Below are 21,348 nucleotides of genomic sequence, written 5' to 3'. Positions count from 1 at the left end.
TAGAAAATTCTTCGCATTTTGGAAAAAACATGACCTCGATGAAGTTGTATTAACTTTCAACTACTAACACTTGGAGTAAAAATATTTGACATACCATTTGCCTATAACTCTGTTTAATTTATTTTGTTCCAAGTTTTAGTAGCTGAGTTAATACAACTTCTTCGAGATCATGTTTTTTCCAAAATTCTAAGAATTTTGTACATAATTTGGCAACCCCACACTAAAATGATAAACTGTTTATATTGCCATATATAGAATTTTCTCGTAAATCCATATGTTTAAAAATATACAGTTCCATTAAAAAAATTTAATATTTGGCGTGTCTCGTTTTTACTCATCACCCTTTATATTTCAAATTAATTTTGTAGTTTAGGTTTCTTGATTCTGTACAACTTTTATATAAACTTTTTTTCTGTATTATGAGTAACAAAGGAGTTATTTTACTTTCTCACACTAATGGCCCACCCTGTATAAGGGGATAATAAATGAAAAAATAATTATAATTTACTTAATAAATAGCTGAAAAGAGACAAAAAGGTTTTTCAAACAGTTATTTTGTTGTCCCCCATATTTTCCTTTTGGGTCATTAATTTTTTTGACACCCTGTATATTCCAAAATTTGTCTTATATCCCTTGATCTAAAAATATAAAAAATATATCGATAATTTTAACTGCATTCATGTGTCACCTTTTTACCTAATCAATGAAAAGTATTCATAAAGTATATTTTTTTAGTTGGCCACACCTTTTATGCCGTGTTTTAAAAATATACATTTTTTTCTAAACATTCTACGATAAACCGTTCCTAAGATATGACCTATGTTCTTTCTTATTTGAATACTGGGTATAATATACCCAACATTAAAAAAATTATATTTAACTTTAGTTACAATTCTTATTAATTAATTCATTTAATTTAGGTACAGAAATAAGTACTGTGCTAAACTAGAATGTGGCAAACGCTGCATTTTATGTCTGATTTATTACACATTACAAGTTTGATTATTCTGTTTGGTTATTGTCGAATATAAATTATCAGTATATGTATATGAAAACTACTTAAATTATAAAACTAAACGTAGTTCCTAGTTCAGATTACACAATTTAATAATTATGAAATAGCCATTTACATTTAAATTTGTACAACATATATTTTTATTCAATATTGTTCGTAGGTTGATATGTCTGTCAATTGAAAAGAAATAAATTACTGCAAAATAAACAAATATTGTTCCAATATTACTTAAAATCATACAAAATTTACACTAAACATATATTACGAATATCTAAAATCAAATATGACTTACATTTAACATCACACTTAATTTAGACCACAGTAGAAACACTATTCGAGTGCAGCGGAGATCTCGGCATGTGAAATCTTAAGAGTTCCGTTACCGTTATTGCAACTTGAACTAAACCTTTCCCTTCCAAAACGTCAGCAGCACAGCATACAAGATTCTACAAAAATAACAAACGATTAATATTTTAAATTCAAAAATAGTTTTGTATGTTGATTTTATTTTTCATTTACAAATTGTACTGTTTTAAAATTTTGACACAATTCTGTTGGTAGATCAACTTTTTTGGGGTTTCTCAACTTTCCAAAGAGATAGACAAAAAGTATATCTCGGCTCAATTTAAAAAAAAAATAACGGCAAAAACCTTATCTCAATATATAAAATATACAGAGAACGCGTTTTCCATTTTTGGTAATTTTTTGTAATGTCAAGTTTTTTTTTAATATTTTTACATTTGTATGTTCTTTTATCATTTTTTTTGGGTAAAATATGACAGCTATTTGATTTTTTAAAATGTACATTAAATTTTGTTTCTAGCGCATACACAGTCCCTTAAAAATTGGTAATTTACAGGGGAACGTGCACATTTTAAAACTGTTTTTGTATTTTACAATATAATGTTTTCTTATTCCGATTGCATGTTCTACATATCAGATTTTACAAAAATCACATTGCACATATCTTCCATTCCATTAACTGAAAAATTAAACTAATAGTAACTTAATTCGAAATTTTACCAACGATCATATTTAAGAAAGAAAAATAATTATTCATCATAACTATAAATAACGACTTTAATTCCATTAAAAGCTAGAAGTTATATAAAAATATCATGTGTGGCACATAATAAAAATTTTTCGACATTGTAAAACAGCCAAAAATTAAAAACTTCCTGTACCTATGTCCTGAATGAATTAAGATATGGAAATAAGTTTTCCATCAATTTTTCTGAAAAATCAAGGCCGAGAGATTTTACCTACCGTCTACCTCGTGAAATACAGGAAACTCAACAACTGGAACTAGAAGAAAATTTTCTCTAAATGTAAGTGGTTTACAATGAAATGTAGTTGACCAAAGTTTTATTAATATAACAGATATTAGTTGTTAGGTTAATAAACAGTTTGTATCGATTTTTTCCTTTTGGTTTATTGAAGCTGCATAAATAATGATGTACAAAAAAATAAACAAAATCCATCATCGGAAGTAACAGAGTAAATAAAAATTAACAAAACAAGAACCAATAGATGTCACAGAAGAAAATATTAACTTAAAACTAAATTCGTACATCTTAAAAATACATTTTAGAATATATCTAAATAAATAATAACAACAACCAGTAGAGATATTTGGGAATAATTAATATTTGTACCTTAATGCGATCTTGAATAAAAACTTTCTCGGTATATGTGGTGCATTATAAATAACGTCAAATAGGCAATAATATTTAGCTGCAAAAATCTTAGAAATACGAATTTCTCGGAATGTCAGTAGACTAAACTTTCAAAATAAGTTTTTAATATTATTAATTTCAAATTAATTTGCTTCATTGAACCCACACCACATATGTATGATCCACAAAGTAAGAGTACATAGACTATGATGCTGTGGTTTTTGTTTTCGACAAAGTTGGCAACACTGCATTCAAGGCAATAGAACGTGCACTCATTTGTCTCAGTCAGTTGAGAACTGTTGTTGTAGTGGCATATTGAAATGAGTGTTGCTATATCGCATCCTGCCAGGTGAGGAGAATAATCTGGTTTCTTCTTGCAAAGGGAAAGGTGTCCTTCCAGATTTTTAACGAAATCGAAACTGTTTATGGGGATTATGTGATGAATCGTACTAATGTGTACAAGTGGAGTTGTGAGTTTAAAGCTGGCAGAACAAATGTTCACGATAAACAAAGGAGTAGGTATCCCTCAATGTGACTAATGAGATGGTGAACAAAATCATGGTGACTGTCGTTTGACTTTGGACGAGATAAACGCAGTGTTTCCACAAATCTCCAGATCTTTTCTACATGAAATCATTACTGAAACACCTAGTTATCGAAAATTGTGGTGGGTACCAAAACAGTTCACGGATTGACAAAAGCCAACAGAATTGCATCTTCATGGGAATTAATCGAGCGCTTCGAACTGGAAGGTGAACAATTCCTTGACTGTATTGTGACTGTCAACGAAACGTGGGTGGCCTACTACGCCCTTGAGAAGAAAAGACAATCGGTGCAGTGGCAACAACCGTCTTCACCATCAGCGAAAAAACTCAAAACCATTGTTTTGGCCCGAAAAATCATGGCAACTGTGTTTTGTAACTGTAAAGGGATTCTCCTCATTAAAATTTTGCCCCGGGGGGAAACAATGAATGCTGCGCGGTACCGTGAAACCCTGAAAATATTACGGAGGGCGATACAGAACAAAAGAAGGGGATCGTTAAAGAAAGGATTGTGCTTGTTGTATATCCCCACAAAGCAACTTCTTGTGGATTCATGCAGTTGGAAAATCTTCAACCACCCCATTCACAGCCCTGACCTGACGTCTTCTGAATCATTTTTTCTCATCTCTGAAGGTATTTACAGGTGAAAAAAAGTTTTCTACCGACAATGAGATTCACAGTGCCATAAAACAATGAGCTCGAGAGGAGGCAGGACATTTTTTAATGAAGGTATCAGAAAGCTCGTCCTTTGACTCCCAAAGTGGATTGAGGTTGAAGACAATTACGTCAAAAATAGTGTGATGTACTTTCTGAATATGTAAATTTTTCATAAATATACCAATTTCGATTTTCAAAAAAATTTAGTAGGTACTCTTATTTTGTGGATATGCCTCGTACATATTTAGTAATCAATTTAAATTGTTGAATGACATATATAAAGAATGTAGGCTTGTCGCTTTACTACTGAGTTTAGAGTTAGCAGCTGTAAAATAATCATCGCATTTATAAGATATTTTATAACAGTAATTTCAATTAAAATTACAAGCCTACCTTTCTTTCTACATATCATTCAATATTAAAATAAATTGTATTCGTAATACAAAAATGCTGATAAATTTTTATGATCGCAAATTTGGATTTGTAAAATTGTACGTTAATACACAACTTAAATTCTGAAGAAAAAGCAATATATTTCATGGTGTAATTGTGGTGTACCTGGAACACCAGCACTTGTCTATAATATACAATAAATAATTATGGTGGAATTATCCAACAGTCTTTGATTTTTCCTTAATACTGGTTAGAAGTAATATATTGACTAGATTGTCATATAAATTAAAAGTAAAATGTGGGCATCTTTCATATTTTTTTTATTTAGGTTAGTTAATAAAGCATTTCTATTATTTAGAAACTGCATGACTCATTTTAAGTTGAATAAAAAAAACATTTAATAAAGAATACTTCTCCAAAAACTCAGCTGAACATTATTATGTAGCAAATAATAAAATTATGAAAGATGCCCATTGTAGCACAAAACCAATTGCAACACATTACAATGTATTGTTATAATATAGAGTATACAGTATAGCGATAAGTAAAAATATACATAAATTAGTTAAGCAAAATTATAAAAAATTACACACAACATAATTTTCCAATAGAAAAATGTGTGAAATTGTATGCATTAGAATAAATGATTATTAAATAATTATAGGTATTGCCGACTCTCAAAAAGTTAGGTATAGAATGTAGCAGTATGTGTGCCTGTATAAAAACCTTGATTAATACTGAATTTTGAGAGAAATAATTGTCACTGTTAGCTTTCATATTTCACAGTATCTATTAAAAGGCATTGTGTTAACAGTTGAAAGGACACTGAACGAGAACTTCTGAGTAAAGAGATTTGCATTCTTTGTTGTATACTGATATGGTATCCTCGAATTAAAAAATAATAAAACTGCAAAAAATTATATCATAGCCAAAAATTTATATATGACTTCAAAACATATTTCAGCTACTTTTAAATTCGTGCCGCATACAATTTTTATTTGCTTATAACGAAACTTACTTTTTAAAAAGTTTTCAGAATAGCAGAAATTGTAATAACTAGTTATTAGGAATGGCAAATCTTTAATATTTAAATAAAAGGGAATGTTAATTATATAAAAAATTAAGCGACTAGAAATACTAATAGAAAAAACCTGCCTAAAAAAATCAATAGTTATTTTAGATAACAAAGCCAAATTATGACAAAAACTAATTGCAATTAAAATATTTCAGTTATCAATTGCTTCAATAAAAACTACACAGGACTATTAGAGAGATGTATTTATACTAAGAAAGACTAAATTATCAAGCACGCTTTCGTATTTCATATCCTCCAAATATTTTGAAAAAAACTGAATTAATAAATATTTTCAACAATTGCAATAAAAATGTAGATAACTCATTTTTAAAATTGCACCATGATTGTTACAAACACACTTTTAATTTTAATTTGTCTAGTACTCAATATTTATCCAATTCAGAGCTGAAACACAGAAAAAAGAGCTGGGAAATGACCATTTTGCGTCTTTTTGTTTCGGCAAGCTGAATTTATCACTATAGATGCTAAATATTATGTATAATAACACATTAGTTTCCACAGTCATAAAAATGTGGGGAAGATTGTTTACAGGCTGGTTAATTGTATAATTTTTCCTTAAATTCACGTTTTTCGCTTATAACTTTTTTCCGTTAATTTCCACAAGAAAACAATAATGTACTTTTTTTTCGTCTTCAAAAGACCTACAAAATTAGCACTCGACCGTAAAAAAATATTAATTAGATCAAAAGTTATAAACAGAAGTTTATTTACGGCTTTTGAAATAAACATTTATGAATTGCGTTATTATTACCAGAATGTTTTGCATCCTCTTATTCCTTATCACTGTCTAATAACTCACATGAAATCTGGAATCGGTAAGGTGAATAGTTTACAAGTTATGGCCATATAAACAAATTAACTAATTATTAGTCTGAACGATCCCGAGCATCTTCCACAATCGCACTGATTTTTGTCATCATGGTAGATATCATAATAATACATTGACATTTTTTTTTTAATTTCAAATTTGCAACCTGGAAATTATTTTTATTTTTTAGTCAGTTGCAAAATGAAATAAACGACGCACGCGCGTTATATATTATTAAATATTCGGAAAGCTTATGAAAAGAGCTTAAGTTAAAAAAAAAATTGTTAAGATTCATTGAAATACAACGGAGTTACAGACTGTCAAAGATGACGGCCTATTGATAAACAAATTAGGTTAGGTTAGGTTGGGAGCGGCAAAAAAAAATACTGTTACAAGCGGCAACCCGAGTACTTTCCCTGGTAAAAATATTTTATTTGTGGAAGTATGTTAAGTGCATAAGAAATATTGTCAAAAGTCAGTGGGTCGCTTGATTTTTGGGAAAGGTGGGGGAAGCGAACAACAGCGAGTCCAAAGAAAATGACGATAATATTCATAGTCCTGCCATTAAAAAAGCGAAACTCGCTTGAAAATAATATATTTGACAGTCTGTAACTCCGTTGTTTTTCAACGAATCTTGACGATTTTTTTTTAACTTTAAGCTCTTTTCATATGCTTTCCAAATATGCAATAATATATAATTATATCACACGCGTGCGTCATATATTTCATTTTGCAACTAAAGCTAAATAAAAAAAATTCCTGGTTGCAAATTTGAAATTTAAAAAAAGAAAATTATATATTTCAATGTATTATTATGAAATCTACCATGACAAAAATCAGTGCGATTGTGGAAGATGCTCGGGATCGTCCAGACTAATAAATTAGTTAATTTGTTTATAAGGCCATAACTTGTAAACTATTCAACTTACCGATTCCAGATTTCGTATGAGTTATTAGACAGTGATAAGGAATGAGAGGATGCGATTGCAAAACGTAATAATAACGCAGTTTATAAATGACTAATTCAAAAGTCATAAATAAACTTCTTCTGTTTATAACTTTTTTTAACTCAATAACTCAATATTTTTTTTATGCTCGAGGGCTAGTTTTGTAGTGTCTTTTAAAGTCGAAAAAAAGTATTTTACTGTTTTCTCGTGGAAATAAATGGAAAAAAGTTATAAGCGAGAAACGTGAATTTACGTAAAAATTATGCAATTAACCAGCCTGTAAACAACCTTCCCCCCAATTTTATGACTGTGGATACTAATATGTTATTGTACATAATATTTAGCATCTACAGTGATAAATTCAGCTTGCCGACACAAAAAGTCACATCCAACTCTATATTTCCTGGCCTATTACTCAAGTTTTTTTTATTAATAGTAGGTATCTATAAATATATATTTTGACTGCCCTTGTAATACAAGTTTAAACTTTAGAAAAGGAGGTTTGCTTTGAATATCCTTTTTTTCACCAATCAAGACAATCTAATCTGTTGGATGCGAAAGATGTGAATTACAAATAGTTGTATTTTATGCAACAGTTTTTTTTTACTTGCTATGAGAAATTTTGCAACTTTTCTAAACTTTAAACATTAAACGTGAAATAAAATAGTAATTTTAGCATTTCAGATTTTAAGACAACTATAAACACATATCTAAAAAAGTCTAGTAAGTACACAAAATAAATACTAATTTTTTAAGTCCTTAACTTACAACTAGAACGTACTAAAAAAATTTAGGCACTGGTAAACTTATTAATAATCACATTTTTCCATAACATAACAAATGGAAGAATTGCTAGGGGAAGTTGAATTTACTATATTTATTATTTTAGGAATATTAAATATATTATCTGAAGATTAAAATGAGGAAGTACACGAATTCTGAAAATTAACATGTTTAAACTGAAACAAAAGAGTGAATATTATTTCCTATTAAATTTTATGAGCAGAATATTTTTTTGTAATGAAACAATTTTATATATATTATGGAAGACTGTAGATAAATTTCTGGCTGATTTTATTGTCATCATCAACCAGGAATTTAAATAACACAGACCGACAATTTCCGACCTAGTGTAACCAAAGGATTTTTGGATTATGATGAACCTGTCACGAGCTTAGCATGCGAATGTAACAGCGTGTATACATAAGTATCTGCTTCATATAGTAGTGTATTTGCCATTTTAGGTTAGAAACTCTTGAAATATTGAGGTTATGGAGCAGGTCCGCCGGTGTTTCCAAATTCAGTGACTCGAGAAACATAATAAGTATTCTGTATCTCGTTTTTGTATAAATTTTGTTTATTTCCATGTTGTAACCAAATCGCTGAAATACTAAACTTCAATCTATCATATCTCTATGGATTTTTATTTTTTTTTTTAAATCGAAGTGCGCTTAGAAGGGTAAGAGTGGTACTTTGAGATGGTTTAACGCGATTTTAGAAAAAAAAATTAATTCATGTTGTAATCTGACCCCAAATATTTCGAAAAACCTTGATTTTTGCACTTTTAGGTTAGAATATCTCGAGAATGGGCCATTTCTGAGTTCGGATTCATAATCAGTGCACGGTCTCTGGTTCTGGACTTTCGTAAAATTTTGTCGGCCTGTGTAATTTATGTAGAAAAAGAATGGCAATAATGGTAAGACAAAATAAATTCTTATTTAAGATTTGGTTTGATAAAAGCTGTACGTGAAATTAATCAAAACAAGTAGCAAATTTTTATAATTGAATTGTATATCCCTAATAAATGATATGTAGGTTAGCCATATAACAGCCATATAATAGTTTCTATAATTTCAAAAAGTATAGAAAATACTACAATACAAATCGATTCACTGATATAAAATGCATACAATGTATACAACCTGTATTATACGTAAATATAGTACTATAGTAAATTCAACCAATCACTTTCTTATCCAAAAAACTAATTTGTAACAAAATGATCATGTTTAAAATTAATTTCTCAGGAATGCCGCCATCATCTTGATAAAAAAATTTTGATAACAGTAATTCAATTATATGTATTATTTGGTACTATTAATATAATTAATGGTATTATAGTTAGCTGAAATTAAACATACGACGTAATACTTATAATTGATACTGATTTTTGGAATGCTTGCTGTTTGGATCACGACTTTAGCCTGGCGGCGGGAAAGCAATAAGAAGCGCCACAGTTGTAAAGAAAAGTGTAAGCAACAGGAGTGAGACTGTGGTGTCTTGAAGCCCGTGTTGTGTAGGCGTCACGCATCTTTTCATCCCAAACTCGCAAAGATTCTCAACTGTATCCAACAGACGTGGTAATCCCCTTCCAACTAAACCTTCTGTCACATCTAGGGTACTGCACAGTCGACCCTGCAATCAACCCACAGTCTCACTCACTGTTTGGTAAGAATTGGGTGAGAGCAACTAGGTCGGCAGGCCGGAATCATATTAAACAGCGCTAAAAATGGTTGCTTTAATACATTAGTTGGCCACTTCCAGCCGGAAGATGTTAATTCCTCTTTATGAAAAGAACTCAGGTAAGAAAACAAGATATACATAATTTTTATGCAGTTTAGGGTCCTGACATGATCGACATAACTTTGTTATTAATGATATACTTATGCAAAAGTTATTTTGAACTAAATTTCGCAGTTTGGTAACAATGACAAAAATACTATACAGAATATCTGGAAACAAATGGGTATTACCTCTAGATGTAGTTTCTATGGATGAGAATAAAACGATTTAGATCATCTTTCGTATAATTTCGGTTTCTTAAAAGTTATGGGACGTTAAAAAAATATTTCATTAAATTTTATCTAAATAACCCGCTAGCACAGACCTATAGACAGCTTTTTGGGTAGCCGAAGATGAATATAGAATTATGTTTTACCTAAAATATAGAGGTCGCTAAGAACATCTTAAATATCTAATCAAATCAAACTTTATTCACTTTCGTCATATTACTACATTAATTCAATATATTCAGACAAACTTTTTCTATGATTTAAATTAACTTCCATTGTGGAACTACATTCAAAGAATTATATCTCATTAGAGCTGACATTTGATTAGAGGTAAGCTTGTTTAAGCTAAACGTTACAAATATTGCAAAATAGTGACGTTTGACTAGATTGACGATTAGACTAGAATATCCTCAAATATGTATTCAGACTTCTATATTTTAATTAGATTTTTACAAACTATCAAATTACTAGTAACTATTTCGAATTCGAACAAAATAAACAGTTAAATTTAAAACAAAATTAAAAATTTTGCATAACTTTAAAATTTAATATATATAATAGAAGTTATTAAGTTTTGGTATCACACTTTTTTTTTAGATGCTTATTAAATGAAATTATTATTTATTATTTCACGTTCCAAAATAATAATCTCACGACAATGATGATTGCTAACAATTAAAGTGGTTATATTTTAATAAGGAAATGTTAGATAAGTACATACCATTTTTTTAATATTTAATAAAATGAAAATTAAAGTAAAGGTTGTCAACCTTAAAATCTTGACAAGTGTTACACATACAAGGTATCTGCTTTTAAGTCGCACCACGGCGACCTCAGGTATCTTAAGAGATACATGATTGATTAAGTCAGAACAAAATCGCAATATTTGATGGCGAATAACATGCCAAAGAGTAATTTAATCTATCTTTTTTAAAAATTTAATATACAGGGTGTTTCGCATAAAAACTGACACAGAGCAGGTGTATGTAGATATACCCAAAATATGGTTTATTTAACGCATCTTACCTTTATACTAAGCTGCACCCCTGAGAAGTTATAGGCTTTGAAAGTGGGATTTCAAATTTCGAAAAAAATCAACATCTGTTGTACTTGAACTTAGAAAAATTAAATTTGGTACATGATATGAATGTAGGTACCAAGAGCATTAATCGACAGTAAGTAGAGTTTAATTGAGACATTTTAAAGGGTTGACAAAGGATGATGCACCATTAAAATGTGACAGAATTTTTTAACCTGTTGGCAGACTTAAGAAATTATTATTTTATTTTATGTAGAATTTAATTCTATGACTTCTTACTCTAGTTAATTTTCAAAAAATGTTGTCGTTCCCAACAAAAACACGAATAACTAATAATATATATTGTAGCTGTGTTATTTAAAATCATTGAAAATTCAATAGTTTGTTATGAATTTAAATGTCGAACTTGCTTTAGAAATTCTCTAAGTTCAAGTATAACTGAGATACTGATTTTTTTCGTAATTTGAAACCCCACTTTCAAGGCCTATAACATCTGAGGGGCACAGCTTTGTATAAAATAAAGGTGTTGCGTTAAATCACCATACTTTGAGCTCTCCTACATGCCTCTGTTCTGGTCGGTTCTGTATTACCCTGTATATTTTACTACTAGTGTTCATATTTCTTCTTTATTGGTGGTTCTCAATTGAACTCAAACAATGTTCTTCGATACCAAAAATCTAGGTATGCAAAATATATCTAACCTCATAGACAAATGATGATATTACAGACAGCAGCTACATTGTGTGCTACATGCCCCAACTAGCATTGAATTATACCAGCAATATCTAGTAAACACTAGTAATAACTATCGAAAATAAAAATGACATTTCTAAATTATTAATACAAAGATACATCTTTTAAAGAAATATCTTGTATTATTGTTGCTTTAACATTAACCTTTTCACAGACCAGCACATAAAAATAGCTACGGTAGAAAGATCTTACCATTTCTACATTTTGCTTGTTTTTTCAAGTGGCCTTTGTCAAGGATGTTAAAACAAGAATACAATATATTTCTTTCAAATATTGCATTATTTAACAGTAATAATATTCCAGATATGTATTTTTGTATTAATAATATTTAGATATCATTTTTAATTTTTAGATAATTATTAATTACTAGTTGTTCACTAGATGTTGCTGATATAATTCAATGCTAATTGGACCTTGTAGTCTCAGGGTTGACAAGTTGGTTGGTAAACCGTAAATTGTTTTTTTTTCTCAGTAACATTGCAGGACAAAATTTAGAATTGTGGTTGTCACAAATTGGGCGGTTTTTGAAAAGTCCGAGTGCTATTTAATCACTTATATTTACTTAAATGCCATTTCTTTACTAACTGGCTTGAGATAGTTGTGTGCTGGTATTTGTTATTTCTCTCTTGATTTTGGGTTATACTTATTCCTCTTTAATCTATAGTTCTACTATACAGCGAGCCATATGTTTCCACTTCTATAGATTTAAAATGTGATTCTTATTTTTATTTTATGATTATAATAGGTAAAGCTAAAAACTGGTAAACTAACTATAGAGCCTTCATAAATGATTACAAGTTATTTTATTTCCTTCCAGTTGGCAATTAAATTTTGGTAAAATTAAAAGTTATTAAAACAATATGATCAAAGTTATGTTTTACCGGCTTGTGACTGGTGTAATTTTTTACATTTTATTCATTCAATCGGCGATAAAAAATTTAGGGACTTCTATTTAACAGTACTAACATGCAATGTTGGTTGCCTTAGCTCGGCAGTCATGTGGCTTGTAATCTTTTATAATGGCTCTGTATGATGCAACAGTTCAGAAATCCGAATACTACCTGTTTGTTCTGTATAAAATAATTCCTCTGATATTGTAATTAATTTGCATTGTCAATCTTCTAATAGAACTTTTCAAATTATTATTTCATATAAACAGTAATTTAACACTTATGTTCGGAAAATTTGGGACTTTTGTTTTTTTGCTATTGAATTTAGCAGTTACCAACATAAATACTTGACTACCCTATGTCGCCCATTGAGTAGTTGTTTTCTGCAGTATCATCAGTTAAGAATCTTGGCTAGACATCTTTTGCTTATCTAGATCAAAGAACATTGTTTGACTTTATTTGATAGAACTATTAGAAACATTTTTAAATTTATCTGAATCAGCTTACTATCTTTTTTATTTATTTATTTTATCGTTTAATTGCTTTTTATTGAAAACAGAGATGAAATTTTTTTAATTCATTCGGTATTAGGATACTTTTTTGTGGAGAATTGAAATATGTAGTTGTATTAGCCACGGATCTTAAGGATGCCATAAAGGATTTTCATTTAATTTAGTTCATTTCTCCTATTATAATAAAGCATCGTATGATATGGATTGATTTTTTGTTTCTGTTGAAATATCAAATTATCTATTTTTACAAACACTGCTTTGAAAACAGAACATTAAACAATTATTGCAAACATAATTGCATTGCAGGTCAATTAAGCTTTCCCACTCACGTGGTAAACAATATGGCCGTTGTTGGCACCTGTCCTGATGAGCACATATCCTATGTCATTTCTGTCAAATCTATGTATGGCTATTCTGGATTTGGCACCATAACTGCCTTTTTACTTCTTGTGAGTATCTTTCATTTGTTTTGCGAGAATGTATTTTTATTAGTTCCCTGTTTCTGTATGTTTAATTTATTTCATCGTTCGATATACAGGGTGTCCGCGTTTTTTGTAGCAGGACTTTCACAACTTGTACTAAAAGTCCTTTAAAAAAAAAAGTTTAAGTAAACATATATGTATAGATGCGTCGTTTTCGATTTACAGTGTTCAAGTTTAAAATGAGAATTGATTTTTTATTTATAAAACGAAAACCCCTTTTTAGACTTTGTTGAAACTTGGCAACTTTGTTTGTAATAATACACATTTTCTCACATAATTTATTTTGTCCTATTTTCTCCAGTGGCGTCAAGATACCAGCTTGATAAAAATGGAAAAAAATATGGTACGCCACTGCTTTTTGGTAAGTTTAAAATTTTTCTGAGATTTAGCTATCAAAAATACAACTTTTTTGTTATTTACCTTTTTTTCCTATCTCGCTTTGTTTAGTAAGAAATAAAACATTTTCATGAATAAGTACGAGATTTGCTTAATTTATTTATTTAGTTGTTACAAAATGTGCCGTGAATATGTCTGTTTTTGAGTTGCCAAGGTATTGTAGCAATGGTTTGACGTTTGTTGACGTTCTTTAATTAAGTTCCTCTTCAACAACGAATAGACTCGTTTTTTCAATTAGATGGATGCCCTTCCCATTACTCTTTGGTGGTACGAAACTGGCTGAATATAGAGTATCCACAGAGATGGGTGGATCGTGGAGGTCCAGTTGGGTGGCCTCCGCGATCGCCTGATCTAACACCTTTAGATTTTTTTGTTTGGGGATTTATTAAGGATGCAGTTTACTCTACGCCTGTTAACTCGCAAGAGGAACTTGTACGACGAATCCAGAATGCTGCTCTCAGAATAACTCCACATCATTTGAGAGACGTTAGGTGGTCTTTGATACGTCGCTGTAATTTATGTGTAGAACGAAATGGCGGGCATTTCGAACAGCTCCTTTGAGGTCTATTTATACAATAAGTTGTTTTTCCATACCGTGTTGTTTATTTTTTTTATTATCACAAAATGTGTGAAACAAAAAGTTTTATTTCTGTCTAAACAAAGTGAGATAGGAAAATAAAGTAAATAACAAAAAAGTTGTATTTTTGATAGCTAAATCTGAGAAAAATTTCAAACTTACCAAAAAGCAGTGGCGTACCATATTTTTTTCTATTTTTATCAAACTGGTATCTTGTTGTGACGCCACTGGAGAAAATAGGACAAATTAAATTATGTGAGAAAATGAGTATTATTATTACAAACAAAGTTGCCAAGTTTCAACAAAGTTTAAAAAGGGGTTTTTGTTTTATAAATAAAAAATCAATTCTCATTTTAAACTTGAACACTCTGTAAATCGAAAACGACGCATCTATACACATATGTTTACATGAACTTTTTTTTAAAGGACCTTTAGTACAAGTTGTGAAAGTCCTGCTACAAAAAACGCGGACACCCTGTATATAAAAAAATTCAGTTTATATTTAATTTAGGTAGGTTAAGTTGAAATGTCTAATAAAATTTTCATTGATGTCAATATTTAGAGGAGTAAAACCACATAAGGAAGAGCGAGATATGCCTTAAATTAATTGATTAATTATTTTGAAGCATATCTGACTTTTTTTATGAGAAAATTGCGATTTTATTCTGAAAACATTGAAATTCCCAATAATCATTTAGTTGAACTATCAACATTTCATTTTGAATAACTGGATATTCTGCTTTCAAATAGGTATATCTGAAAAATATATTTTTTAATCTACTAATAGATATCAACATTTTCTTATTTTCATTTTTCTTAAACTTGCAGCATACCTTTGTGAAACATAAAAAAACAGATGATTGCATATATCAGTTGATTATGCAAATAAATAGTAGGTACTTTGCACACATCAGAGTGTCACACCGTGAATTGTGTCGATTGATATCTAGGAATGTACTGCTCTGAAAAATTTGAAAATTTGACAACATGGCAGTGTCCCTAGAGTAAACACAACTAAAACATCTAGAACTCTACAGCACATCTGGTTATACCGGAAGTCGACTCCAACTTTGTTATTTTAAATGGTACACCCTATATATTATTGCATTTTCGGATTCTACGTTAAATTTGAGGGTCACTTTTAAAGAAAAAATTTGGCAGATGCAAGGGTCCGCGGAGATGTTAGTAACTCTTTTCAGGAGCGTGATGTCAAGTGGTACCTGTAAAGGGCATAGGTAACACTACATTATTGTATACCAACAAATTAAAACATTTAATATCAGGTGTTTCATTTTTGTTGTTACATTTTGATAACTTCAAAGAGCTGCAACTTTGTTAACTTAAATGGAAGGCCTTATATTTTTTTTATTCCAAAAAACAATGCTTATACAGGGGTCGGCATAAGTCAGGCAACCAATTTGCATTAAGAGCATTAATTTTCATTCTGAAAACGCGTCTACTCGACGAGCACGTGTTATCATATTCATGACATAGACACAACTGTCTGAAGCACGAACATGCTTCATTTTAATCTTTTTCGACAGCGTTGCCAGACTTATGAGCATTGCCGGACTTATGCCGATTTTTCCAGAGCGTTGCCTGACTTATGCCGACCCCTGTATGGCTAGAAAGGAAATTTCAATCTGCATACGACAGAATAAAAAAAATTCAATGCAATTTCAAAATTTCAAAGTTATCAAAATGTAACGACAAAAATGAAACACCTAGTATTAAATGTATTAATTTGTTGGTATACAATAATGTAGTGTTACTTATGCCCTTTAGAGGTACCAAAAATCCATTTGACATCACGCTCCTGAAAAGAGTTACTAGCATCTCCGCGGACCCTTGCATCTGTCAAATTTTTTCTTTAAAAATTAATATCTCAAAATCTATAACTCCTATGTATAGGAAATATTTAATAAAGTGACCCTCAAGTTTAGAGTAGAATCCGACAGTGCAATAATATATAGGGTGTCCCATTTAATATAACGAAGTTGGTGTCGACTTCCGGTATAACTGGAAGTGCTGGAGATTTCTAAATATTTTAGTTGTGTTCACCACAGCGAAATTGCCATGTTGTCTTTCAAATTTTTCAGAGCAGTACTTTCCCAGATATCGATCGACGCAGTTCCTGGTGGGACACCCTGTATATGTAACACCTTTCAAGATCTTAGGAATAGCAACCCCTATTATAATTTTTTATTTGTAAATTTGGTTCAAGATCAAAATGTGGAATTAAAAATCATCTCTTAATTGAGATAATGAGTTCCATGCTTCATTATTAAAATATAACCACTTAATTTTCACCAATTATCATGTCATAAAAGTCTATGTTAGATTTATAGCTTTCCATTTTAAGCCCATTTACCACTTGCTTTGGTATCATGCACCCTCTAAATGTTAAGGTAAGATAGAATGACTGATCTCTTAATTTGAACTATTTCAATTTCCAAAATTCTTGTCAGTAAAATATAAAATTAAAAACATCAGGAAAAATTTTACTACTTTTATGAGTATACATTCCAATCTAATACGATATTTAAAAAAAATGTATGCATTGTATGTTAATAAGCACTCAGTGAAACCTTAATTCCATTAAATATAAAATATCATTGTTAATCGATTAATAATTATACATTGGCAAATGTTTCAAATAAATATTATTTATTAGAAAATATTAGCAGATCACTTATTGATGATGTTTTCACATATAATTTGTTAGGACAAAATGTGATACATTTTAATGTTTTCAAACAATACATCATCAACTGATGCAATGTAAAAAAATGCTACATATCTAACCCATCATTAGGTTAGTTATTTGAAGCACAAATATACCTCAATAAAAAACATTAAGTAATTCTTTCAATGGAGCTTCTACAGTTTTTTAAAAAGTTAACTACATATGTTATTTTTAGCTACATTACTACAGCGCATCATAAACATATCCAGCTAAATTAATATCGATTCAGGCCTGCAGACACTGTTCTTCCCACACATATACAAGAAATCACACAGATGCAATAAATAGAATTCAAAATTAAATCAACTGTGGCACGAAAAACAAAAATTTTCATATTTTTTAATATGGCTTTGATTCATTTCAGAGTACTTTTTATATCCACTACAAGAATTATGCTAATTAGTATGAGGAATTTAGTTGTTTTATAATAAGTCAATGATGGTGTCATTGACGATTTTTGTTTTGTTTTACAAGTAACGGCAGAGTTAATAAATACAGAACATACAGCTGTGGACAATAAAAAGTTTCTAACCTGGACAATTAAACTCTTTTTTTGTCCATTCATTAGAAGTTATTTTGCTAAACTGCTGACTCGTATAACTGCTGTAAAAGTATCAAAATATTTATTTAAGAAAATTAGTTTAATTGAAAATTATATGTATAAATATTGGAATTTAAAAACGTTTAAGTATAACTATTTTCCTTCAATAATTATATATAAAAACATCTAGTTTTCTTTATGTTCTCTAAAGCATAAAAAATAAATAAATTATGAAGTAGACTGAAATAAAAGAAGAAAATGGCATTATGGACAGCAAATAAAAATAAATTACCCATACTAATTTTGAAGAGATGATTTAATTTACACGCTCTCTATATTTTACTGCTTTTTGATGTCTTTTCTTGTAAAGGTCAAAGTACTGAAATATAAGCCTGAATTGCATGCTTTTTATCAGAATTAGGGAATAAAATAGAGACCTTCAATAGACCATATTAGATTATCAATTTGCTTAGCAGTAGCAATTTTAAACTTAAAGTGAATTAAAGGCAAAAAATTATTATCACTTTTATCTATATTTACTTCGAATTGATTAGTTATATATTATACTAATATGATCTATAGTTAGAAAAACTATAATGTATATTTTTGATTTTCTTAAATACTGTTGTTTAAAAAGTTATTAAAATACGTTATTACAAGGCAATTAATAGTTTTATTAGTGTGTTATAAAATAAATATGAAGTAAAATTATAACATACCTCATCAACTCCAATCTTCCGACATGCCTCTAGAAAGTTGTCCACATTTCTACGACACCTTGCCATTGTCAATTTAGGCTACAAAAATGAGATAAGATGGATTTTACAACAATCAATCAATCACAACAAAGCTCTATACTTACAACCGCAGGAGAAGGAACATGTATACTTGCTACAGACCTAGGCCTAATGTGGTTTGCCAAATGACACAATACCACCCCATCTGTCAAAGCGGGGGCCAAATCTTCTGGAAGGGCCATTTTTAACCTTGTTTCGATAATCTACAAAATATTGTGAGTTTTAACAAGGAACCTTTGAAGTAACATAACATTTTTATTGATTTCCCGGCATCTGCCATACTGTGTAGAAAATCTATTAACCTTTAGAGGGTCGGCATTTTTCCCTTGAAGTTCGATATTTTTTAGAGGTATGATTTATGTATATAAAAGTCAACACGTTCAGTGAAGTTTCTGAGTTACCTTCAAAAGGAGCCAAGCCGACCCAGCACAGTACGGTATAAAATTTGAATTTTTTTATGGAATGTAAGGTAAAAAAACTCTATCTAATTGTGATAATGCTGTTTTTTATTAATGCAATACTCGCCCAACTAGTACTCGTCTGAAGATGTATCGAATTTGATGAAACTTGGTGACAAGACATTTTAAGGGGAATGAGAATACGTAATCTGTTTTTTGGAAAAAAAAAATCATAAATACCAATTAGCTCTTTTGACGTCAAAAAAACGGGTCCTAGTCGGCCGTGTATTGCATTAATACAAACAGTAGCATTGCGGTTAGATAGAATTTTTTTTATCTTACATTCTAAAAAAAATATCAAAAAAAACAAAGAAGCTACAGGCTTGTATCACATTTAAGCGCGACACCCTGTATGTCAAAACGAAATCTATAAATTAATGTATGAAGTAGTGTAATATTTACATATAAATGTATGATTGTGATTAAACTATTAAGAAACATTGGGAATACTTATAATGCAATTAAAAAAATAAACTTAATAAACTACAACCCAAGTTACACAATTTTTATGCATATTATGTATAGAAGGTCTAAATTTTGGCATAATTTTTAGCGCAAGGATAACGCATTTTTTATGAATAGGTTTACATGGGAGAAAACTGCTTAGACCGAGTAACACCTTACTTCTCTTTCATGAATTCGGCTGTGTGTCACTGGACAAACTGCTTTTAAATTGCAAATTATGTACGGTTATTACTATTTTCCTTCAATTTCCAATAAAATTTTAATGTGTCATCATAGCATCTTGCAAATGCACACACAACTGAGTTCATGTTAACCCACATCATATGGCATTAACTGTTTTAATTGGAAAGAATATTTTGGATACGCATCTAAAGCGACATATCAGTGTAAAAAAAAATTCCTTCAACATATGGAACAAAATAATTGTTTTTTATTTTTTAAAGTCAATCATCAAAAACAGTATATCTGTTTTGTGTCAATATTTTGGTAATTTTAACAGGAATTTCATGTTATATTCGAAATAACTACAGTTCCGCACAGTATGGCAGCGTTTTAGCCACAGTCATTTTCTGTTTCCCCAATCTAAATGTATCAGCTATGGTTATTTGGTTTAATTTGAGAAATATACTTACACTCCTTAACTGATTGATGAGATCAGTTTCTTCTCTAGCTTTGTCGATTTCTCTCCTCATCGTAAAACTCATCTTCTCAGTTGGCACGTCATGGTTCCAGCTAATATTTCTTGACGTCTTGGTACAGCTAGCAGATTTAGATGTAACGTTCGACCCATTTAAGAATCCGCTAGGTGTACTTCGGGGACTTGTGTTCTTACCATTTACAATCACAGTGTTACTTGGAGGCACATTATCATGAGACATAATTCCTGTGGAAGTCTTTAATGGCGACTTTGGTTTAACGTAATCCATAATTCTGGAAGTTCCATTTTTGCTTTCTACATTACCGTTTACATGTGTGTTATGGATGGGTGAATATGTTCTGGAAGGGGTGACTTTCTGTATCGGTTTTTTAGGGCTAGTGTCATCGAATATTTGCTTAGGGTTACTAAAAGCAGAGTTAAGCGGCGTAGGATCAGATTTAGAAGTAGCTAAAGTTTGAGCGGGTGATGGATGATGGGTGGGGGTATTTGGTTCTGTTTTATAACTTTGGTCGTCACTATCTTTTGTTCGATATATAGAAGGCACGTCTTGTGCTCTTTGTTGTTTTAAGGCTTCTTTATACTCCCTAAAAAGACCATCGTGTTACCATCAAATATTTAATACAGCAAATAATTTTGGTGCATGCAGTGTATCAAACAAAAAATATAAAATAAATGTTACGAAATTACTTGCAATAACCGTTTTTTTTTTTAATTTTCTTAAACACTGTTAATATCAGAACTGTTAAATCCAGTACACCATAAGTATTGGTTAAGGAGGAAAATCCGAGTAGAAAAAATTTCTCTGAAAATTTTTTGTTTAGTTCATTTTAAAGTTTGTAGGCTTAAGAATATTATGTGTACATTTTATAATCAAATGCCAATAATTGTGGACGTTATTGGCAATTTACCAGAATGCATTAGGCATCAAGGTAGGAAGAAACGCTGATCAGCAAGATTGAAGATGCACAACCCGTGCGTACCGCCAAAGTGAAAACTCACAATGTGACCTGTGAAGGCAGGAAAAAAAAGCTTTCTCAATATTACATATTACACAATTATTATTATTTTACAAAATCGATTTTTAAAACAAAATTCTGCAAGTTTGAAA

The 21,348-nt window shown here is 30.2% G+C and overlaps 1 protein-coding gene across 4 annotated transcripts in view; it reads right to left on the bottom strand.

Moving 5' to 3' along the window:
• Positions 1 to 464: 464 nt before the first annotated feature.
• LOC108911482 (leucine-rich repeat and calponin homology domain-containing protein 1) overlaps positions 465 to 21,348 on the bottom strand; it is a 148,857-nt gene continuing 127,973 nt past the window's right edge. For 2 of the 4 annotated variants that reach the window (XM_018716426.1, XM_023455278.1), the window contains exons 7-10: positions 20,215 to 20,824; positions 18,725 to 18,862; positions 18,582 to 18,659; positions 9,266 to 9,549 (exon numbers count right to left, since the gene is read on the bottom strand). In XM_018716426.1, coding sequence (XP_018571942.1) covers positions 9,334 to 9,549; positions 18,582 to 18,659; positions 18,725 to 18,862; positions 20,215 to 20,824 — 1,042 coding nt within the window. In that variant the 3' untranslated portion in view covers positions 9,266 to 9,333. Of the gene's footprint in view, positions 1,462 to 9,265; positions 9,550 to 18,581; positions 18,660 to 18,724; positions 18,863 to 20,214; positions 20,825 to 21,348 lie in introns of those variants that run through there. The other 2 variants (XM_018716427.1, XM_018716428.1) reach the window with 2 other exon arrangements.

This window comes from Anoplophora glabripennis, unplaced genomic scaffold (genome assembly GCF_000390285.2).
Source record: "Anoplophora glabripennis isolate ALB-LARVAE unplaced genomic scaffold, Agla_2.0 scaffold526, whole genome shotgun sequence".
In the NCBI taxonomy this organism is placed as follows: domain Eukaryota; kingdom Metazoa; phylum Arthropoda; class Insecta; order Coleoptera; family Cerambycidae; genus Anoplophora; species Anoplophora glabripennis.
Note: the sequence above shows the minus strand (reverse complement) of the source record. Positions and strands in the feature narration are given on the sequence as shown.